General features: G+C 39.2%; 2 protein-coding genes across 13 annotated transcripts in view; both read right to left on the bottom strand.

The window, feature by feature from the left end:
* LOC118412353 (PDZ and LIM domain protein 7-like) overlaps positions 1–17,696 on the bottom strand; it is a 50,029-nt gene extending 32,333 nt beyond the window's left edge. For 4 of the 12 annotated variants that reach the window (XM_035815164.1, XM_035815167.1, XM_035815166.1 and 1 more), the window contains exons 1-3: positions 17,472–17,692; positions 6,753–6,904; positions 1,223–1,298 (exon numbers count right to left, since the gene is read on the bottom strand). In XM_035815164.1, the coding sequence (XP_035671057.1) occupies positions 1,223–1,298; positions 6,753–6,904; positions 17,472–17,576 (333 nt within the window). In that variant the 5' untranslated portion in view covers positions 17,577–17,692. Of the gene's footprint in view, positions 1–1,222; positions 1,299–6,752; positions 6,905–17,471 lie in introns of all 12 variants that reach the window. The other 8 variants (XM_035815161.1, XM_035815163.1, XM_035815169.1 and 5 more) reach the window with 5 other exon arrangements.
* LOC118412359 lies at positions 14,025–16,742 on the bottom strand. Its single transcript, XM_035815179.1, has 3 exons — positions 16,511–16,742; positions 15,370–15,530; positions 14,025–15,150 (listed from the first exon to the last, which is right to left on the bottom strand). The coding sequence occupies exons 1-3, from the start codon at positions 16,718–16,720 to the stop codon at positions 14,031–14,033; spliced, it is 1,491 nt and encodes a 496-aa protein (XP_035671072.1). The 5' UTR covers positions 16,721–16,742; the 3' UTR covers positions 14,025–14,030.
* Positions 17,697–19,161: the final 1,465 nt, after the last annotated feature.

The following is a 19,161-nucleotide window of genomic DNA, read 5'->3' as shown; positions in this document are numbered from 1 at the left end:
TGTCTTCATCTTGGCAAAGAGAAACTTTTTCCCTTTTTTGGTGTGACATAGTCTGGATAGATCATCCTTAAAGAAAGTAACCAATGTTTAAAGTTGGTATTTTACTTAAGACAAATCACTTATCAGAAGCAAAACATAGTTGAGAGTTTTGTGTGGTTCTATCTTATCACTTTTAGTATTTCTTCACTGCAAACTTTGCAGCTGTTGTTCATGGTGGGAGTTATAATGTCCTTCTCTTCACTACCTCTGAGAGGCCAGCCACTGATTGTTCCTCAGCTAGAGTTGGTGGCCTGAAAGATTGTGTCTCCAGGTTTGTAAGATAGGAGGACAGACCAGGCTTGAGCAGGAGAGCAAAGTGAACAGTAGTATACTATAACTGTAAAGGCGTGCCCCTCTGGTGGGACAAGGGTTAAGGTATGCAGACTGCTGAGACTGAGAACCTACAGTACAGGTAAAGGGAGGTCAGCACAGAGTTAGCAGGTAGTTATAAAGATAATACAAATACTCAAATTAATACACAGTATGAAAAGTTAATTACCATCTATGATCCAGGTTTGTCAGTGACAGTGTACAGACAAAGTAATATAATGTAAAAGTATTTATGTTAAGTAATACCAAATGCTGGAATTCAATGTTACAATAACAGGATATACAAAAAGTAACAGACAATGCCCTGTTTATACCCTTAATCATTATAAGTAGCATTTTTGGACATACTCCAAACTTGATATGAAATGAGACCTTAAAAAAATGTACCAAAGTTCATCAACTGATTTTAAAATAACAGTGGTATATGCATCACTCTGCTATTCAAGTTTGTAAGATATGCATTTCCTTTATCTCTGACCAAACTCAAAGCAGCTTTCAAGAGGAGTCTGGTGCCAATGATGATGAATGCCAATGTTGGAGAGGAATTTTGCCATATATAGTCATGGCACTGTCAATCAAGTTACTAAGGACAAGATCACAGTCACTCTGTTGGAAGCTGCAAAAGCAACATCCTGTTTTCTATGTCCTTGAGAATTTGTGACAACATATCTGAGATGTCTTGCTTAAACTTTGTTCTAGAGGCATGTAGTACATAAGGCTGGTGTTTTCAGGAGTAAGATTCTGGAGGTACATGTATATGAGTAGGGGTTGCTAGCCCTTCTCCCAGCTGTGTATTGTGCAAATGTGTTCTTTAATCCTGTGTCTGTCCCAAAATGGACGGACTGACCCTTACCACTGGCTGGGCTGATATTGTGGGTGCTGAAGGTCCAGCTGGGGTCGCTGGCATTGGTCTCGCTCTGCCATCCCCTCTGTAGAAACACAAATGGTACAGTCCAGTTTAAAAGTCAGAGTTCACATTGTGTGCAGTGCTAGAGGTAGATCCAGCGGCTTATCCTAACATCTTGCCAATAGCATGAAAGTATGTACATACATGACATAGTGAGGATTCCGTTCCAGGTCAGAAAAGAAGCCTGACAAAAGTCATGGCATGCAGCTGCAAAACATCATTAACCTTTGTTTGTTGACCCAACACCTGTCTGGACTCTGCCACTTGTCTCCCGGTGATTCCATAGGACAAGGAATACAGGTGACATTTTCCAGACAGTAAACAGAGGCAGTGAAAATGTCACCAACAAAATCTGAGTAATTTCTGGCACAGTTTTCAGGGTTCCAATGCCAAAATGCCAAATGAAGACACTAAATTTGACACTAAACATTGTTCAAAATGTAATGCTCATGTTACAAAGTAAAGCATCGCATGCACAAACTTTAAAACATTTCAAGTTTTGTCATTTCTACATGGGTCAAAAAACTTCAATTGAAGATAGTTGACATCTGTTACCTGTATTCTTCTATCAACTTGTGATTTAGATGACTCTGATAGTCAAACTCTTATCATCACTGTTATTAGCACTCTTATCAAATGTCTACCATTGAGATAACTCTGTCTCCACTATTGCTTCTAGCTGCATAAATTTAACGTGACCTACATATGGTTCAATAGGAACAATAGTCTAAACAATTCCATTCTATATCATAACCATTGCATTGAGATACTCAACTAACATATTTCCTGAATTGAAAGGGCCACTAGAATGCTACAATCTTCTTACCATCGTAATCACATTAAGAACTTAAAATAGTAAAAGAAGACATAACTTAGAAAGGAAAATTCAGCATCCCAGATATATAACTGTAAATCATTCATATTTCTTTCCACGTGTTTTGAAGCTGTGAAATTTCATATTTTACCATTACCCACAATAGCCCCACATTAGTCCAAAGCACCATATACAACAGGAATGTTGATGAATGAATATTTCATTTGGGTGACAAAGAACTACGGAATGTGGCAGTTCCTGAGAGCATGTGTACCCCAGCTATTGAACCATGGCTCTAAACCCCAGGAAGATGGGTAAGGCCTAGGGAAATAAATATGGTGTTTCTCCTTAGACCTTACACTACTTAAAAGAATAAAAGTTTTTCTTTCTTTCTTCTTTTTTAGATTCAGGCCAAACTGTATAAGGACACTGGTATTTTCAACATCTATACGTATACATTGTACAAGGACAAGTGTATCAATTGATGAAACAATAAAGTATAGATGTTTACTATGTAACATGTGAGTATTGTTGCGTTAGGACTTATGCAAGATTACTTGAAATTGTACTTTGATTTCATCACTCGATCAGATCTAAAAATCCACGACCACAAAGTATGTTCCTTGGAGTAGAAGAAAGATGTAGAGACATTGATTTGACATGATGGTAGTTAATCCCCAAGAAACTGATTCCAGGATTCAGGGTCATTATCTTACAATAAAGGCTAGGAATAGCAGGTTTCTGGAATGGTTGTCAGGTAGCCTGAAAAAACACAACTTTTTTTTCATGGGCCTCAGACCACACCGATTTAATTTCTTGGTTCACGGATTCGCTCGCTCCTATTTTTTTGGAAAAAAAATAAAAATAAAAATTACCACTCAGCAAATTTTCACCATTAATGAAACCATTCACCAACTTTCTGGTGTAGCAAATTGGCCTTTATATTATAAGCTCCTTAAAGTGTGGGTACAGGTGCTGTTAGTGTACAAAAATAGTGTTTTTGTACTATTTTCATGCTGAAAACTTTTTTTCTTTATGTTTTGGATTAGCCATTACCTTTACCCCAACCATTTTACAATTTTCATTTTTATTTTTATTTCGCCCTCTCGCTCCATATTTTTTATGAAAAAATCCATGAACCAAGAAATTAAATTGGTGTGGCCTCAGACGTCACCAAGCCTGTCACCACGGACACCACAAACAGACAGACCAGCAGCCATGGAGCAGGACTTCCCCCATGACATCAGCAACTAGGTCCATTCCACACCAAATATGGGCATTGCAGTCTGGCAAAGGCTGGTCTTCAACCCTAGGAATGTGCCTTGCGAGGTCATGTTTGTCTCATACCTTCAGTTTCTTCACAGTAAAAATACACAGGTTGTAACAATACGTTTACAACACTGGCACTTGAAAGTACCTGGAAGTACTAACAAAGATAATGTACTGCTGATCCAAACATAACTGACCTCAACTTGTTTATATTAGCAATATAAATCAAGTTACAATATTGGGAGTAGAAGGAGCATTCTATTGTTAACTAAACCTTAAAAGCTAATACCAGTTAAAAGTTGCTTGCAGCATTTGATAGTACATGTATAATGTAATTCAAATACACATGTAGCTTCCAATATGGTCAACTAGAATTTTTTTTAAACTACGTACGAGTTCTTACAAAAGTGTTATACCAATTTACGTACTAGAATAACTTTTAAACAGATTTTTGTGACTGTCTAGATTTCGTAAACAATATCAAAGGAAAGGAATTTCCTTGTGTGACCTTGCTGTTATCATCCTACAACTCAAACAATTTGACTTCTTAAGTCCCTTATTTCACAATAGAGAACCCCCAGGAACTGTTTTAGAAAGTCTGGTCCCTCGACGATCCTCAATATATACGTATATTGCCTCAACTAACCCACTGTATCAGATCTTCTATATACAGAGAAAAATGGATGTAATCTATCATTGAAAAATTCTGAGGGGGAGGATGGTAGAGTAAATATGGAGTTCAACTTGCTTTTATAGATAGAAGAGGTGGGGCTGGTAATGTGAGATTTCCCTAGTCAGCAGGCTATGTTTGGAAGGGTGCTATTTTTGGGGGTCAAATGTGAAGGAGACTGAGTTTGCTTCAAGGTTGTCCCACATGTACAGTACACTTAACATGTACTACTAGGCTTGGACATTAAGCAGCTCTTGAAACTGATTTGTCAAATCCTAAATGCCTAAACAACTACATGTAGTATAAGTATAACTATCTGTTTTGTTAAAAAAAAAATGAAATGACAGGAAAAAATATGTCTTTACATCAATTAAGGTATCAAGTTCTGTCTGCTGGCATATGAAACTTAAATCTAGTTAAAAGTTTAAAGAAAAGGCCAAATAGAAATAAATTTTATAAATTCCCACATTTTCACAGCAACCAGACTGTTTTTTCAGCTGTTCTAATATATAATCTACCAGCAGCAGTTCAGATAAAGGACAATCAAAGCAAACTAGCCACAAGCAAGATTTTGATAGATAGATATTTTTTTGTCACATGTAACAGGCCTGAACTGTTTAAAAGCATTTCATGTGCCATACTGTTTTAGAGTGGTATTTTTCAGTCATGGTCAGCATTAGGTACATGTACTATGCCTTGAATTACTGAGTAGTCATCTAACCTAGACATCTCGCTCATAGAACTTCTTAGAAGCCGACCTTTTGTACCCTAATTAAAGCATCGCTTGGGTCAATGAACAAGTCATTTCACGCTCTTTGATTCTCTAAAAACTACTTTCAAGACCCAAAGGCCTCACACATGTAATAGGTTACACACACAGTCATAATGATGTAATTTACATAACAGAATAACAGTGTCACTACAAGGGCCTTATATCTGTAACATACCTATGGTGGGAGTGTCTATAGTAGTGAAATGTGGCATCTATAGATCCATATCTTTTCAGTAATTGTGTCTCCTGACCTAACGACTGCACTGTATCAGACAAGTGTCACAATGGCAACCAGGGTTACTGGGGGTCATGGACAATCATCACAACTGGTGTCCTAAAAAGTGTTTCAAAACCTTTGTTATATGATCAAAATATCTGTGCTTCTGTTTTTGTTCAGGCCTTGCTTCATTGTTTTCAATCTCAGGAGGAGTTTTCTTGTGCCAACAGAAAAATCTCAAACATACTGTGCAGCTACACCTTTGGTATAGCCAAAAGACATGTATAACATATAATTAACAAGTTCCTGAATAATAACTTCAGTAGAAGGTTATCACATTCTATTTTACTGAAAATCTACCTGCCACATGAAGTATGTCACTTTGTCTTATCATAAGAACAGTGTAAGCTCTTACATGCAGTTCATAGTACAGCACCCCCTTAAAATTCTGATATCAAGCAAATATACTTCATTGATAACACATGGTACTTTTGTACATCACTATCACACAAACCAAACAGCCCCGCCTCTCCCCCCTTAACCTTCAAACTCTTCAGAAACAAAATCAATATTTGTTGTAGTACTGGTGGTATGTCAGAGTGTTGAAGGTGCTTACTGATCTTACATCATTATTTCATCATGGAATTTCTACTGAGTCTTTAGTTTATGTAGACATACCAAAATTTACTCATAGCTGTTAATGTGATTCTATTTAGCATGATCCCACAGGGGAAAATTGCAAATTTACAAAGTCACCTAGATAAGGTATGAATTATTTTGGGGATATTTCTTTTGTCACACTGGACAAAAACATTCATATGCAACTAGTTGAACCTGAGACTCCAATTCGTCTTCTGCTATCTCCAATAAAATCATGCTATTGTAGGTTTGAAAAGCTATTCTAGACTTTGATATTTCTCATACCCTCATGCCCTTGGGTAATGTGATTGAAGTTGGATTTGGTTTCCTTTGTAGTGAAAAGGAGGGGCCAAAACATGTCTGATAACATAAGTCTGGTGAAACATGACCTAACCAGTCAAGAAGCCATCTAGCCTTAATAACTGTGGTGATATATGTACAACTCTAGTAAACCAAAACCAGAACATGGATTTTAACGTGTCTTAAGTTCATGGATACTGTTTACGTTGGTAATGTTGCCCTTTCTACTAGATGGCAATTGCTGAACAACCGCATTGGAGATCGGAATAAACATACAAACAAACAAACCGCAGAAGAAAGGAAATTGGATTTGCATGAATCTTGACTTTACAATTATGCACAATGTTAACTTAAGTACGATTTAATCAATAGCACCCCAAAAACATTTGAAAAATAGTTCTGTCTATGAAATGTCTATGAAATTAGTTGAGCAATCCTTCAAATGTCTGGTGGCTCAACAGTCATAGCTTTTAGTGGAAAGTGGGTGCCAGGTTATTCAAAATCGAAGTTTGTTAGTACAATTTACCTTTGGCAATTGGGTCAGGTATTCTCCAGGGCTATGCCTGTATACTAGAGGGGATCCTGATTTCAAACAATTCTCCTATCAAAAATTCATAGGGAAAACATATCATATATCCCATCCTAGTCTGTCCTGAACATAATAGTCATGAAAAGATACCGCCAATTGGTATGGAATACACAATTTGGGTCACTTCTGACCAGTGTTAGTTCTTTTCTTTCCATGTTTTATAACCCATTTTCACTTACAGGAATAGAGATTGAATGAACATGTACCTGACAAGAGTGAGTTCTAGCTGTCCATCGTTGGTCTTGATTATGTTCTGTGCCTCGATATGTGTCAGTGTTTCCGCCGCACGGGAGCCGATCCTCAGGACGACATCCCCAGGCGCGATGTTGGCCATGGAAGCCCGTCCTCCAGGAGTTACCTATGAGCAAAAAAGTGCATCATGGTGAATTACTGCATACATCTGCTCATGCTATAGCAAAGGGACAAAAAAACACACACTTATGGCAGGACACAAGGTAACCCAGAAGGTGTTACAGTCAAACCTGTATTAGGGGACACCTCTACAGAGGGGCCACCTGTCCATAGTGGCCACTTTTTGTCGGTCCCTTGGGTATTTTATCTACAAGTTGCCACCTCTATACAGAGGCCACCTGTCTATAGTGGCCAAATTTGTCCGGTCCCTTGAGTGGCCGCTATAGACAGGTTTGACTGTACACAACTGTATCTCCAAAAGGTCACAATCAGTTGGCATAAGGTTTATTTAATTACAATACCTATTGGATTGAGTCCATATGGAAATGCCACCTTGGAAAGGTGTGCTAGAGGCCTTGGATTCTTTGTGAAAACTTTCATTTTATCTCTGCATGGTTCATGGCAACAAATACCAGCCACAACCAAGGATACAATCGAAATATTCTAACTACTACAGGGTCAATGCAAAAGAATAATGTCACAAATTCTCTGACAAAGACATAACATGGATGCTTAGTAGCTTGGGTAGAGTAACAAGCGATTAGCCAACATCATCAACCAAGGGCTTAGAGGGCAAATCACAGTGTATTATGTTTCTTCAGTGTGTTTATACAGTCTACCAGTAAATGGCCCCAGTACTTGTGGTATTTGTAGAAGGACCTTGGCACAGGGAGGGGCTGGGTATACGTGTAGCATGCAGTATACTTCTACTTCTAATAATACTTATGCACGGTTTCCAGTTCCAAGATATTGCAGACAGGGCACACATGTGACTGGCACACTTTGGACCAGCGAGGGAATGCTGCTGCAGCTTGTGTCTCCTGGTCACCAGATTTTGCACACATTTCCGAGGATTAACAGATATTTAGTTGTTAAACATTGGCAGCCATGAAGATTGATCCAAAAATGAAAGCAGCCATTTTCCCAAGATTCATTTGTGTCCAGGGGCTGACTTAAGCACTGGTTGCACATAAACTTGTTGTATTATACAATATCTGCACCATATGCAAACAGTATATGTACTTGTCATCATGGCATCACACATCTTTATAGAATGCTTCCAGTCAACATCCTTTAAAGATTCAAATACTCAAAGCACTAACTCGACCACTCACAATCACTTAATTTACCAATTAACTCATTAGAATTCAATGAAACAGAAAACCTACCAGTGACATAAAATGATAAATGTTGACAAGACTCACAATCCCAAATCTTACACCAGTATTCTGTACGATGCATTTTCTCCTTTTTTTCATATTTTATATGATCACATCAGTGTCTTGACTTTTGCTTTTTTTCCTGAACTACACAACCTATTACATTTTCTTCAACATGACAGCATCTTCCTTATCTCACTACTATAAGGCCCTTTGCCATCTCTCAGACTCGACATTCCAATTTTGACTGAAACAACCTAAGTTTAACCATATACTTTCCCCCTTCATTCTGCAATCAAATCCTTCTGAAGTACCTATTTTGGGCATCCATGCAGCTGACATGCACCCTTCCATCTACAACAATGGTGTATCCTGATTATAACTTTATACAGCTGCCAATCATAGTGATTGACGGTTGAGAACTATTATCTTCAATGTCCTGATTAAAACCTTACTGTGATTTATCTCTCATGCTAGTTAAAGTTGTCTACACCATGCAGTTATTTTCACACTCCTGTCCAGGGGAGCTGCAAGCAGCAACTGAACCTGGTGGAATGTCTGGGCAATTCCAAACATTTACTTTAACCCCTCAGCAACACAGTGTGGACAGGGTTTTTGACAGCCAAGTTTGCCTAGCTGTAGAGGACACACTGATACTTCCTGAAATCGGCAAAACTCTACAGAAATTGGGCAAATTAGTGCTTAGCTGCTGAAGGACTGATCTGAGTTGGTTATGACCATATTAAGATCGGGTCAGGGATAACTTGTAAGCTGATACTTGGTTCTATTCCTGTGGAAAGGTTTCGCCCTCCCCAACCGTAATGCACACTCATTTATTTATGGCAGTGTTAAAACGGGTGATTAGGTTTCCTACTTTATGGTTCTTAAACCCGCAAGGAAAGCAAGTACCCTATTTATTTTACGGCAAATCCCTCTAATTAAAACCATAATCAGTTCGTTTGTAATTAATGGGACTGACCATAAGAAAGCCCGGGTCCGATGGAGCGGAACCAATCGCAATACAAACTTCACACAATACACGCTATTCACGCCGCGGCCATGTTTACACGAAAACGAGGCTTGGAACGCAAAAAAAACAAAATGGCGTCCTCGTGTTCCGTAACACAGTGGACCAAGTACCTAGGCAATATACCGCCCTTGACGTTTGATAGCGTCGACGCATGGGCAAAAAAGTCGGCGAAAATTCCACTGTCACAACAGAAGAAGGGGTATTCAAATTTTATTGAAGGCTATGTGCACGACGTTGAAGGTACGTGGTTTTATGTTGTCTGTTTTGTATCATTACTTTGCCCGAAGACTAGCGCGCGCGGCATACATTACTACTACTGGTGTACTGGATCAGCGCCCCCTGTCGGCACCCAAACAGCATTACACAAGCCTGACATAACTTGCCACACCCCCTGCCGGCTTTGGTTACCGTAATGGTGACGTGACGCTTCTTGTTACCGTGGCGGTAACATAAGGCGGCTGGGGGCGTGGCCAAGTTTTCGCTGCTGGGCGCTGCGGCGCTGGAAGTGCTTGGGGGCCGACGGAGTGCCGATACTAGTTCTAGTAGCTCCGCCTTACGCTCGTCTTCTCCAGTTATAATATTACATCACCGTCCATAGTCATATTGGTGACAGACACCCATTGATATGTTCAGTAATCACTATCTAAATACATGTATATCTAACTGATTATCAGCAGTTCTATTCAATACATGTAATAATATTGATTGAATGAATACCCTTATTCAAATTATTGTAATATTATGAAATACACATTGTTTATACTACATTATACTAATGCCATGATGATTATTAAAGATTCCTTTTTATCTATGCACTATGTCTATTTTGTACCAGTATCTATGCTGACATTTAAACAAACTTTTATCTGTAGAAATTACATGTAAATTTTTAAGGTAGTTGCAAAAATATAACTCATTGACATTTTTGAATGATAGTTCAAGTTCAGCAAGAAGGGGATGACGGGTGCAAAATCCGAGCAAAGGCGTACCCCTCTATGAGAAAGAATAACCCACCCTACAAGCTGATGGTTTGTAGAAATGATCACTCCCAAAAAGTTGGGTTGTTGGTTGAATTTTGGCTTGTTGGGAAAGTCAAGCCAATGGTTTTGTTTTTATTGTTCACACAATTTTCTTGTTGTCATTTACCACACATTTCCATGTTTGAGTTTTTTCAGGTACGGTATGCCTCTTAAAAGTGTTTTAACAGGTAAAGATCACTGTTACTTCAATGAATCAATAGTAGACAAGTTTGTTTTGACAAATTAGTAGACAATAAAAATTTGATTATAGACTTTTTTAGAAATGTGTGTGACTGGAAATGTTTCTTACACTTTGTTGGAAAAGGCTATTGTGATTTGTTTGTGAACAATCTGTAAGCCTGTAATATATCTTTATGTTGTGTTGTAATTTACAGTCGATTATGTAGTTAACTCAGACACTGTTAGAACAGATTGGTGTAATTTGTGAATAAAATGTAGGCTGGTATCTTATATATTACTTAATTGGTGTTTTTATTCACAGGTAAGTCTGACAGATGCAGAGATCATTCATTCATCCCAATGCGAATGCAAGGCCGGAAATGGCCACTGCAGCCACATCATAGGCCTGTTGTACATGGTGTGCCATTTCCAAAAGCTGGGGCTGCAGTCTGTGCCGGCGGTGCATAGTAAAACCTCCCTACCACAGACCTGGCATGTACCTTCCAGGACTGAGGGGCTGACACCCAAACCAGTTGATTCGCTAAACATCAGTAAAGTAAAGCCTGTGCAGCAGCCCAGCAAGAGGAGACGGGTGTCTGAGGGTCTCGTGCCCAAGGTATACTGCCCAGTACCAACACCTATACCTTGGGCACCTTTCACAGCATCCCTTCTGGAGCAGTTACAATCAATCAAATCCAATGCACAAATCACAAAGGTTCTACCGCAGTCCCAAAACACGCCAACTGTGAGCACTAAGTTTGGTCCTGTACCCCTTGGCTCTCCCATATCCTACCAGCAGAGGCTGGAACTAAAGGATGGTGACATTATTAAACATCCAAGTCACCCCACATTTCCCACATTTGCACTACCCCCATTAGAGTCCACATTCTCATATGTGCTAAGACAGGCAGAGCAAGAAATGTTCCTAGGTTTGCATGTTACAGAGGAACAAGCTCTGGAAGTAGAGCTTAACACCAGGGAACAGAGTCACAGCAAACTGTGGCATGATGTGAGGAAAAACAGGATAACTTCTTCAGTATTTAAACAGGTGTGTTCTAGACAAGGGGATCATGACAGCCTTGCACTAAGATTACTGACTAGTAAGGGCATACAGACATCTGCCATGAAATTTGGCATTGAGCATGAGCCAGAAGCTGCCAAATTGTATTCTGAAGTCACTGGCAACAATGTCTACCTGTCTGGGTTTGTGATCAACCCATCTGCCCCACACCTGGGAGCATCACCTGATAGGAAAGTGTATGACCCAAATTCTGAAACCCCTCATGGCCTATTAGAAATAAAGTGCCCTGACAAAGACTCATTCTATTCATGCCCCTACTTAAAGAAGCAAAACAATGGCACCTACAAACTAAAATCCACCCACAGTTACTACTACCAGGTGATGGGGCAGATGGGCCTGACAGGGGAGAAGTGGTGCGACTTTCTGGTGAAGTGTAGGGACGACTATCATTTGGAGCGCATTGCATTTAACGAAGATCTGTGGTGCTCTATGAAAACTGCCCTAGATAGTTTCTTCTTCCTGTTCCATCTGCCACAGATGTGCAAAAACTAACATGTCAATCAAAATCTGAAGTTAACAAAAATCTGAAGATGACTTAGATAAGATATATCCCTTCAGAAAGAGAAAAATATGTTTTAAACTATGGAAATGTAATCTATCTAATTTGCAATATATAACTTGCAATGCTCACTTCTATGTATTAGTAGCATGTCACAAATATGATTCCTACCATTTACTGAATGAGTTTGTGACCTTCTCTAATTGAATATGTAAATAAGGTTGTCATGTATATAATCTATATGAAGTCATTATCTACCATTTCAAAAAAGCATATGTTGTTAATATTACAGTATTTTCAATGCCTTCCAAATGATAGTCGGCCCTACACTTCAAACTAACAGCACCGCTCCTCCTCCATAACTGCCTAAATAGCTTTCAATTTGTACATGTAGTCATGAAGCTGACATTCAGAGATGACACCAAGCTCAAGATTTCTTAATGACTAAATGAATTTATTGCCTTTATTGTATATTTATGCTCTTAGAAACATGTATGTACAGTTATCAGGCAATAAAGCTTAATAAGTGGCGGCTGCTGGCCCATGCTCAATGCCAATAACAATAAGATATCAACAATGGCTAATGAATCCTGGTCTGTACAGGTTCAATTTTTCTCACTTCTTAAGACATATAAAGACAGGTTGATGTTACAAAACATTGCTTAATAATATATAATTACACAAGGAATATTTTTTTGTGCAAATCAAATATCAACTAGAGACTTTATTCTGTACATACTTGCAGGCATATTTGTAAAAAGGTGGACTCAGATGCAGATTATAAAATCTAAAAAATATCCATCATATGAAATACATTCTACAATATATAATATGATAACACTTATCTTCTATCTTTTTTCAAGTAACAATAGTATAATGTATCTGAAACAGCAAGAAGTAAAACACCATTTAGAAAACATGTGGTTACGGTAATAAATCATTACCAGTTGGTATTTAGGCTAGTTTATTTGGACAACTAAAGAATGGTAGATTTGTTGAAAGCATCTTGTACATAGTTTCCCAACGTAAAACCTTCATTACATGAGTACACAGTATTCAACTAATGGATTAGGAAAAATATTGCCTCAGACTACCTTACAATGTTACAAGGTTGGAGACATTTCAGTTTGTTGGTACAACATGATCATTTGCAAACCACATCTGGTCATATATAAAATGCCATTGTGAATAAATGTAATGTCAAGATTCATAAAATCTGCTGTATCTATTTGATTCTGTTCAATATGTATTGTTTTACAAATAATGATTTGGTCTAAAGACATATATATTTAATCATACCATACAACTTTGGTATTCATAGAAATATAAGATAAGTTAGTTACAATAGGAGTGTTGTTGATAAGACTATGCCAGAGTCTACAACAGGATAAAAACATACATGAAGAACTATAGATTCAAATTTATGTTTATGAGGGTGGGATATACAGAACACAACACGGTCATATATGTCATATACACATGTTTCCATGTAAAATGCACCAGAAGTTGAGAAAATTTGGTGCCCTCAGACAAAAATTAACCCAAAGACAAGAGTAATATTGAGAGCACACGTCTTTCCATGCGAAAATTGCGCCAGAAGTTAAGAAAATTTGGTGCCCTCAAAAAGATTATTAATGCTTTGAGATATAGACTCCAAGCTTCATACATTTAAATGGTTTCTAAGCACTATTGAGCACAAACAATTGTATATAACATATTCTTTTCTGATACAAGACCTACTGGACGATAAACAAGCATTTTGTAGTCTTGAATGTTACAGTGCCAAGAACAATGTAATAGGGGCTTTTCTAATACTTAGTAATAGATGTTGTCAAATTTGTTTTAATAATGCCTTTGTCTCAGGAATTTCTAACACAATTTGGTGACCCACTTCAGGAGAATACATGAAGAACTCCAAAAAATGTGAGGGGCAGAAAGTAGCATCAAATGTTGATATTGAGTAGAATAACTAGTACAAAAAAATGTATTATGTATTTTTGGTCTTCATTTCATCTTTATACTTTTTAGTGCGATGCAAACAAATAAACCACATTTTTGATGGAGGAGTCCCATTTTCACTTGTTTCATCTACCAACTTCCCTTATTAGAATAAGGGTCCCCTGAAATTTGTCAGAATCGAACAAGTAGTCCAAATCTGGTTGATTGACGGAGCAAGTGAAAGTGGGACTACTCCATCAAAAATGTGGTATTCCTTTACCCGCCTGATGGCCCTCTCCACATGTATTCTCAACCTAGCTATCTCATGGGTCTGACTAACTTCAGTGGCAGAGAACTTTCCTTTCTTGCCAAGGAATGGGGGGATCACTAACATTGCTTGTTTATTGTCCAGTAGGTCCTGTATCAGAAACCCCTTATCAGCCATAACAGAATCATTAGGCTCAATAAGGTCAACTACTCCTGATCTAGCTGTGATTTCTTTATCTGATATACATCCAGTATACAGTGTGCTGACAAAGGACAGGACCCCACATGGTGTAATTCCGATTAAACCCTTAAATGTTGTGTGGCTTTTGTACTGTGAATATGTTTCAGAATTAAGTACCTTAGAACTTGGAGTCTGCACCTTTAGCTCTGTACAGTCAAGTATAACTCTTGTCTTTGGGTAGGTCTTACGGAAACATTCTGGCATATTCTTATCAACAACACTCCGAGAAGGCCAAATTGCCAAACTGCCCAACATGAAGTACAAATAATTTGCCCAGGTGATTAACAACCTACTAACAGAAGACTGGGACACACCAAACCTAACAGCTAAATCACTCTCTGCAAGACCCTGCCTCACACGGCACAAAAACATGAAAAACTGGTCAATAAGGGGAAGACTTGAATCATTAAAAGATGACATTCTAACATTGTTCATATTAGATGAATGTCTCTGCATCTGAGTCCACCTGATCATGTTATTAGCTGAAGGTTCTAAAGATGTGAAAACGCTAACTAATGTTTGATAATTATTAAAGCCAGTGTAAAAACTAATTGCTTGGGGGTCAGAAGAAAATCTATCAAGGAAAAACTTTTCCTGCTCCAGTTGTCTAACCTTTTCCTGCAGTCTGGCAATCTCTGCCTGGGCAGCTGCCAGCTGACTCTCTGCAGGAACAGGGGTGGAGGAATAGTCATGGTCAGCTGATGGTGCTGGTGTAGTGTCTACTGGACCATCAGCTGCCACTCCTTCATCACAGCCTACACATGGGTCTGGAGCAACACTGAAATACAAAACAGAAAATTCTATGAGCTATGGAGATGAAAACCTGCAAAACTATCAACATTTCATAATGTATTGCATAATTCTGAGTTTTTTTAAATTTGACATATTTTTACATGTCAGTGGATAACAATGACTGTATGTATGCGTAAATAAACTTTATTATTGCAACATAGATATGAGCAATGTAGGTCAGTACACAAATATGATAAACTCTTACTCATTGGAACGCTTCTTTGGCGCAGGCCTCTCAGTAGTTGTTTTTGTCCACTGGAATACTGATGGTATGACTCCTGGCCTGAGCCGTGTTAGACCTGACAGTGTTCTGAGAAAGTCTTTCTCATGGAAATGTTCGGAGCACACACGGGTTGCAGAAGATATCTAGAATTGATTGAAGAACATGTTGTATATTGGTTGTGATCATTCAGAATATATTGTAATATACAAATATTACCATATTCAGATTTCTGTTCACTATCTGTATAGAGGAAGTATTTACTGTTTGATTACACATCAATAGCTCAGACTAGGGGTGGGTACCGGTACAGAAAACTCAGGTCCTAGCTCAGACCATTAGTCAATAAAGTAGATCATTTATTATGAGACCATCTTAGACAAAGATACTCAAATCAAAAGTCTCAATCTTCCAATTAAACATCTGCTTGAATGGTATATTTATAAAGACCACTTCATTGGATTAGCTTTAGTGTATTATATATATATTATGTAATACTATATACATGTATCTTATTTGTTGCCAGTTAACCGAATTTTGTAAGGTATCAAATGTGATATACTACATGTACTGAATGTAATCACAACTTCAAATAAGCTGGTGTGTCTGAGATTTGTGCGAGAAATATAACGCCTTACATTTTAATAGGCACAAGTCCGCACTGCACGAGTCTCAAAATTCAAATGAAAACGCTGATATTGACGGCGGAAAGTTTGCTAAGAAAGGAACATGAAATGCTTATACAGTAAGGAAACTTCGCAGACATACAGGGACATTTTCTTGAGTATTCACGGGCAGTGGCTGATCTTTAAACACCGACTGTGCGAGCGATATTTTGCGGGGCCTTTATGGATATTCGCTAGAAAATACGCAAGTAAACAAAGGTCCAAACAAAGAAAATGTCACTTTGGATGCTTGGATCGACTTGAAACTCAGGATTTACAAATAGGAGACAACTCGGAGCATATTCTGAGAAAAAAGTCTGAGATTTGTGCGGCGAGAACTTGTCCACAAAAGATAATAGCTTAGAAACTGTCACACCCAGTTAACGCCCCTGCCCCTCCCCCACCCCAACATGCATGTAACGTTACACCAACCACAAAATTACGAAATAATGCGAAAATACCTTGAAATTCTTTCCGACATCTCTGCGGATCTTTACAATCCATTCTCTGCGCTGTTGCTTGTCATGAGGGATACGGTGAAATGTGAGTTTTTTACCGATATCGTAGCGCGAATCGCTAACACAGGATGGCACACAACAGTGGTACGCCGCCATATTGTCCCGGTGTTGTTCGTGCGTTCCACGCCTCGTTTTGGTGCCAGATTGCGTCATACGTGAATAGGGCGTATGGAGCTGTTTGTGCAACATGGGCCAGCCGTGTTATTGTGTGTCATCGTTTTGAAAACAGGGCGGGGAGTTAGGGCAACCGTTCGCGATGATCTCATCTCAGGGGAAAAAATCCACCTCAGCTCAAGTGTTTGCAGACTCCTTTCCATACAAACCAAAAGTAAAAGGCTTGCGTGACAGCTAGCCAGGAGAGAAACTGGCCTGCCCACTTCTGTGCTCTACTTGTCAGATGATGACGGTATGAAATTATAGGCCATGGGCGTCGTCTGCTCGGGGAGGGAGGGGGGTCCTACATTTAGCTCGCGTATGTACTCTAGCTCACCCAGTGAGCTCACCGCAGTTCACAGCTCTAAAACTACAGTAAGACGGATTGACAGTAGCGTGCGATGAATGTCTAGAGAGTTCTCTGACTAGCTGAGGTGGGGAGGGGAGCAGACTGGGTGCAGGAATGTCCTGGCTCCGTTTCGGACACCAGCACAGCGGTCCGCCTATTTTGGGCTGCGGAAGATAGGTATGTCCGGAACGCAACACTGGGACAAAAATGAGACCTGGGCAGATTCATAGGAAAATCTGAGGCACGAACGAGTAGCTGGGGTACAGAATAATACTTCAGCCTCTCCTACAAACATGGATGGTATCCTTTCATAGGCTGTCAACTATACGAATTACAGGGTTCACTTATCATAACAGTCCGCTAAGCCGGGGAAAGTTGGCAGATTTGGTGACAAGTTCTTACCCTGGAGATGGACAGCGGTGAGGAGAAATCCTTCCCGCCCGAGAGACGGAAGCCCCAGGGCGCGGGTCCCGGTAGAGTGACCTGGTATTGCTGGCCCGACGCCATGCTGTAAAGTCCACTGCGTCCAGGACAAGTGACCGGAGAAACTTTGCCTTCCGTCCGAAGGACGGCGATGTTTGTGAGGGACTTCCTGGCGTTTGCACACGGCACACTTGCCTTCCCAGAGGGGGAGGGCTTTGCACACGGCACTAGGAAATACTGTAGTGGTACAGCCCGCAAAGGGAGACCTGGTGAGAAACTCGTATCTAAATATTGTATCAGCTTTCATGAGGAAGCAGGGATTAGAACCCGTGCTTAATTATAGATGTATAATTAAAAAGATTAAAAACATTCGAACATTCTTTGAATATTATTGGTTATTTTTTTTAATGTTTCTTGACAAAGACCACCCAATTATGGCAGTTGCTTTGGTACGGACCCGCCCCCGTACCGCAGTTGAAACAGGATTTGTGCCAGACAGAGGTTCAAATTGGATAATTGAGCTTACTCACGGCAAACCTTCAGCCAAGGATGTACTTGTACAGTTCAACTTCAATGACGTATATTTGCTTGTGTTGAAGCAAATAACACGCGTGAACCTTTTATGTGTTGATAACAGAGGCACTGTTGGATGTTGTCTTCTCGTTTTTCTCTAACAGTTACGAAGGAGACTGACATTCATTAATGTGAGATTGGAAAACAGTCTAGCTAGCTGAACGAAACATTTTAAAAAGTTACCTGCTTATCTGTTCTGCGTTTAATTTTGGTAGAAAACTTAATCAAGCAAAACGAAATCCTGAACACCATATGTAGTATGTAAAAGAGACAAAACCAACTTGATGCTGCTTCTCTATTCAAGCATATTTGAGTCTTGACTACAGTCAAATCTATTGGAGTGATCATCTCTGCAAAAGGATCACCTGGCCAATGTGACCACTCCTCTTTTGGTCTAAGTGGACCATTTTCCCCACTGACACAAGCAATAAGAATTCCTGTCCAAGTGACCGCCTGTCCACATACTATTGAATAGATTGTAACGGCCCCTGGTTTCTTCCGCAATTTTGTATGATCAAGGAGGTTGAAAGAGTTTTTAACCTCCTTGGTATGATCTAACTAGTTGTATATTTTTTTCCGTCTCCTCATTGTTTTGGAGCCAATGTTGTTAGTTTACGTTGTCATATTAAGCTTACGAAATGCATTTCATCAGTTTTATGTTATAAAGTTGATTTTATTGAACGGATTTTTTGTCTACCCGTGACGAGCCCTGTGGTTCTCAATGATTAATTAAAAGGCTCGCCAAAGATAATGACATGTTTGTGACATGATTGTTGAAAGCGAAAAATCCAGATTTGCAGAAAGACCCGGATCAACTTTATTTATGTTCCTCAGGATGCGGAAGAACGAAACACAGAACAATAGATAGGTGCAATTCATACATTTGGAATCTCAAAGTCGCTTTTACCGAACAAGCTTCCCCCTTTCCGAAAATAACCGTAGGCAGTTCCTTTAAATGTCTATTTACGGTCTCAGTAGACCTTCCTGTGCAGACTTATGGTGATACAGACCTGTATGAGTCAGCGAAAAGTGCTTTTGGAGGGAAGAAATACTCTCCAAGCAGAGGTTAGGCTCCGGCTGTTTTTTTAACGTTTTT

This window comes from Branchiostoma floridae, chromosome 3 (assembly GCF_000003815.2).
Source record: "Branchiostoma floridae strain S238N-H82 chromosome 3, Bfl_VNyyK, whole genome shotgun sequence".
Lineage (NCBI taxonomy): Eukaryota > Metazoa > Chordata > Leptocardii > Amphioxiformes > Branchiostomatidae > Branchiostoma > Branchiostoma floridae.
The sequence above is the reverse complement of the archived record's forward strand: the minus strand, read 5'-3'. Positions and strand labels throughout refer to the sequence as shown.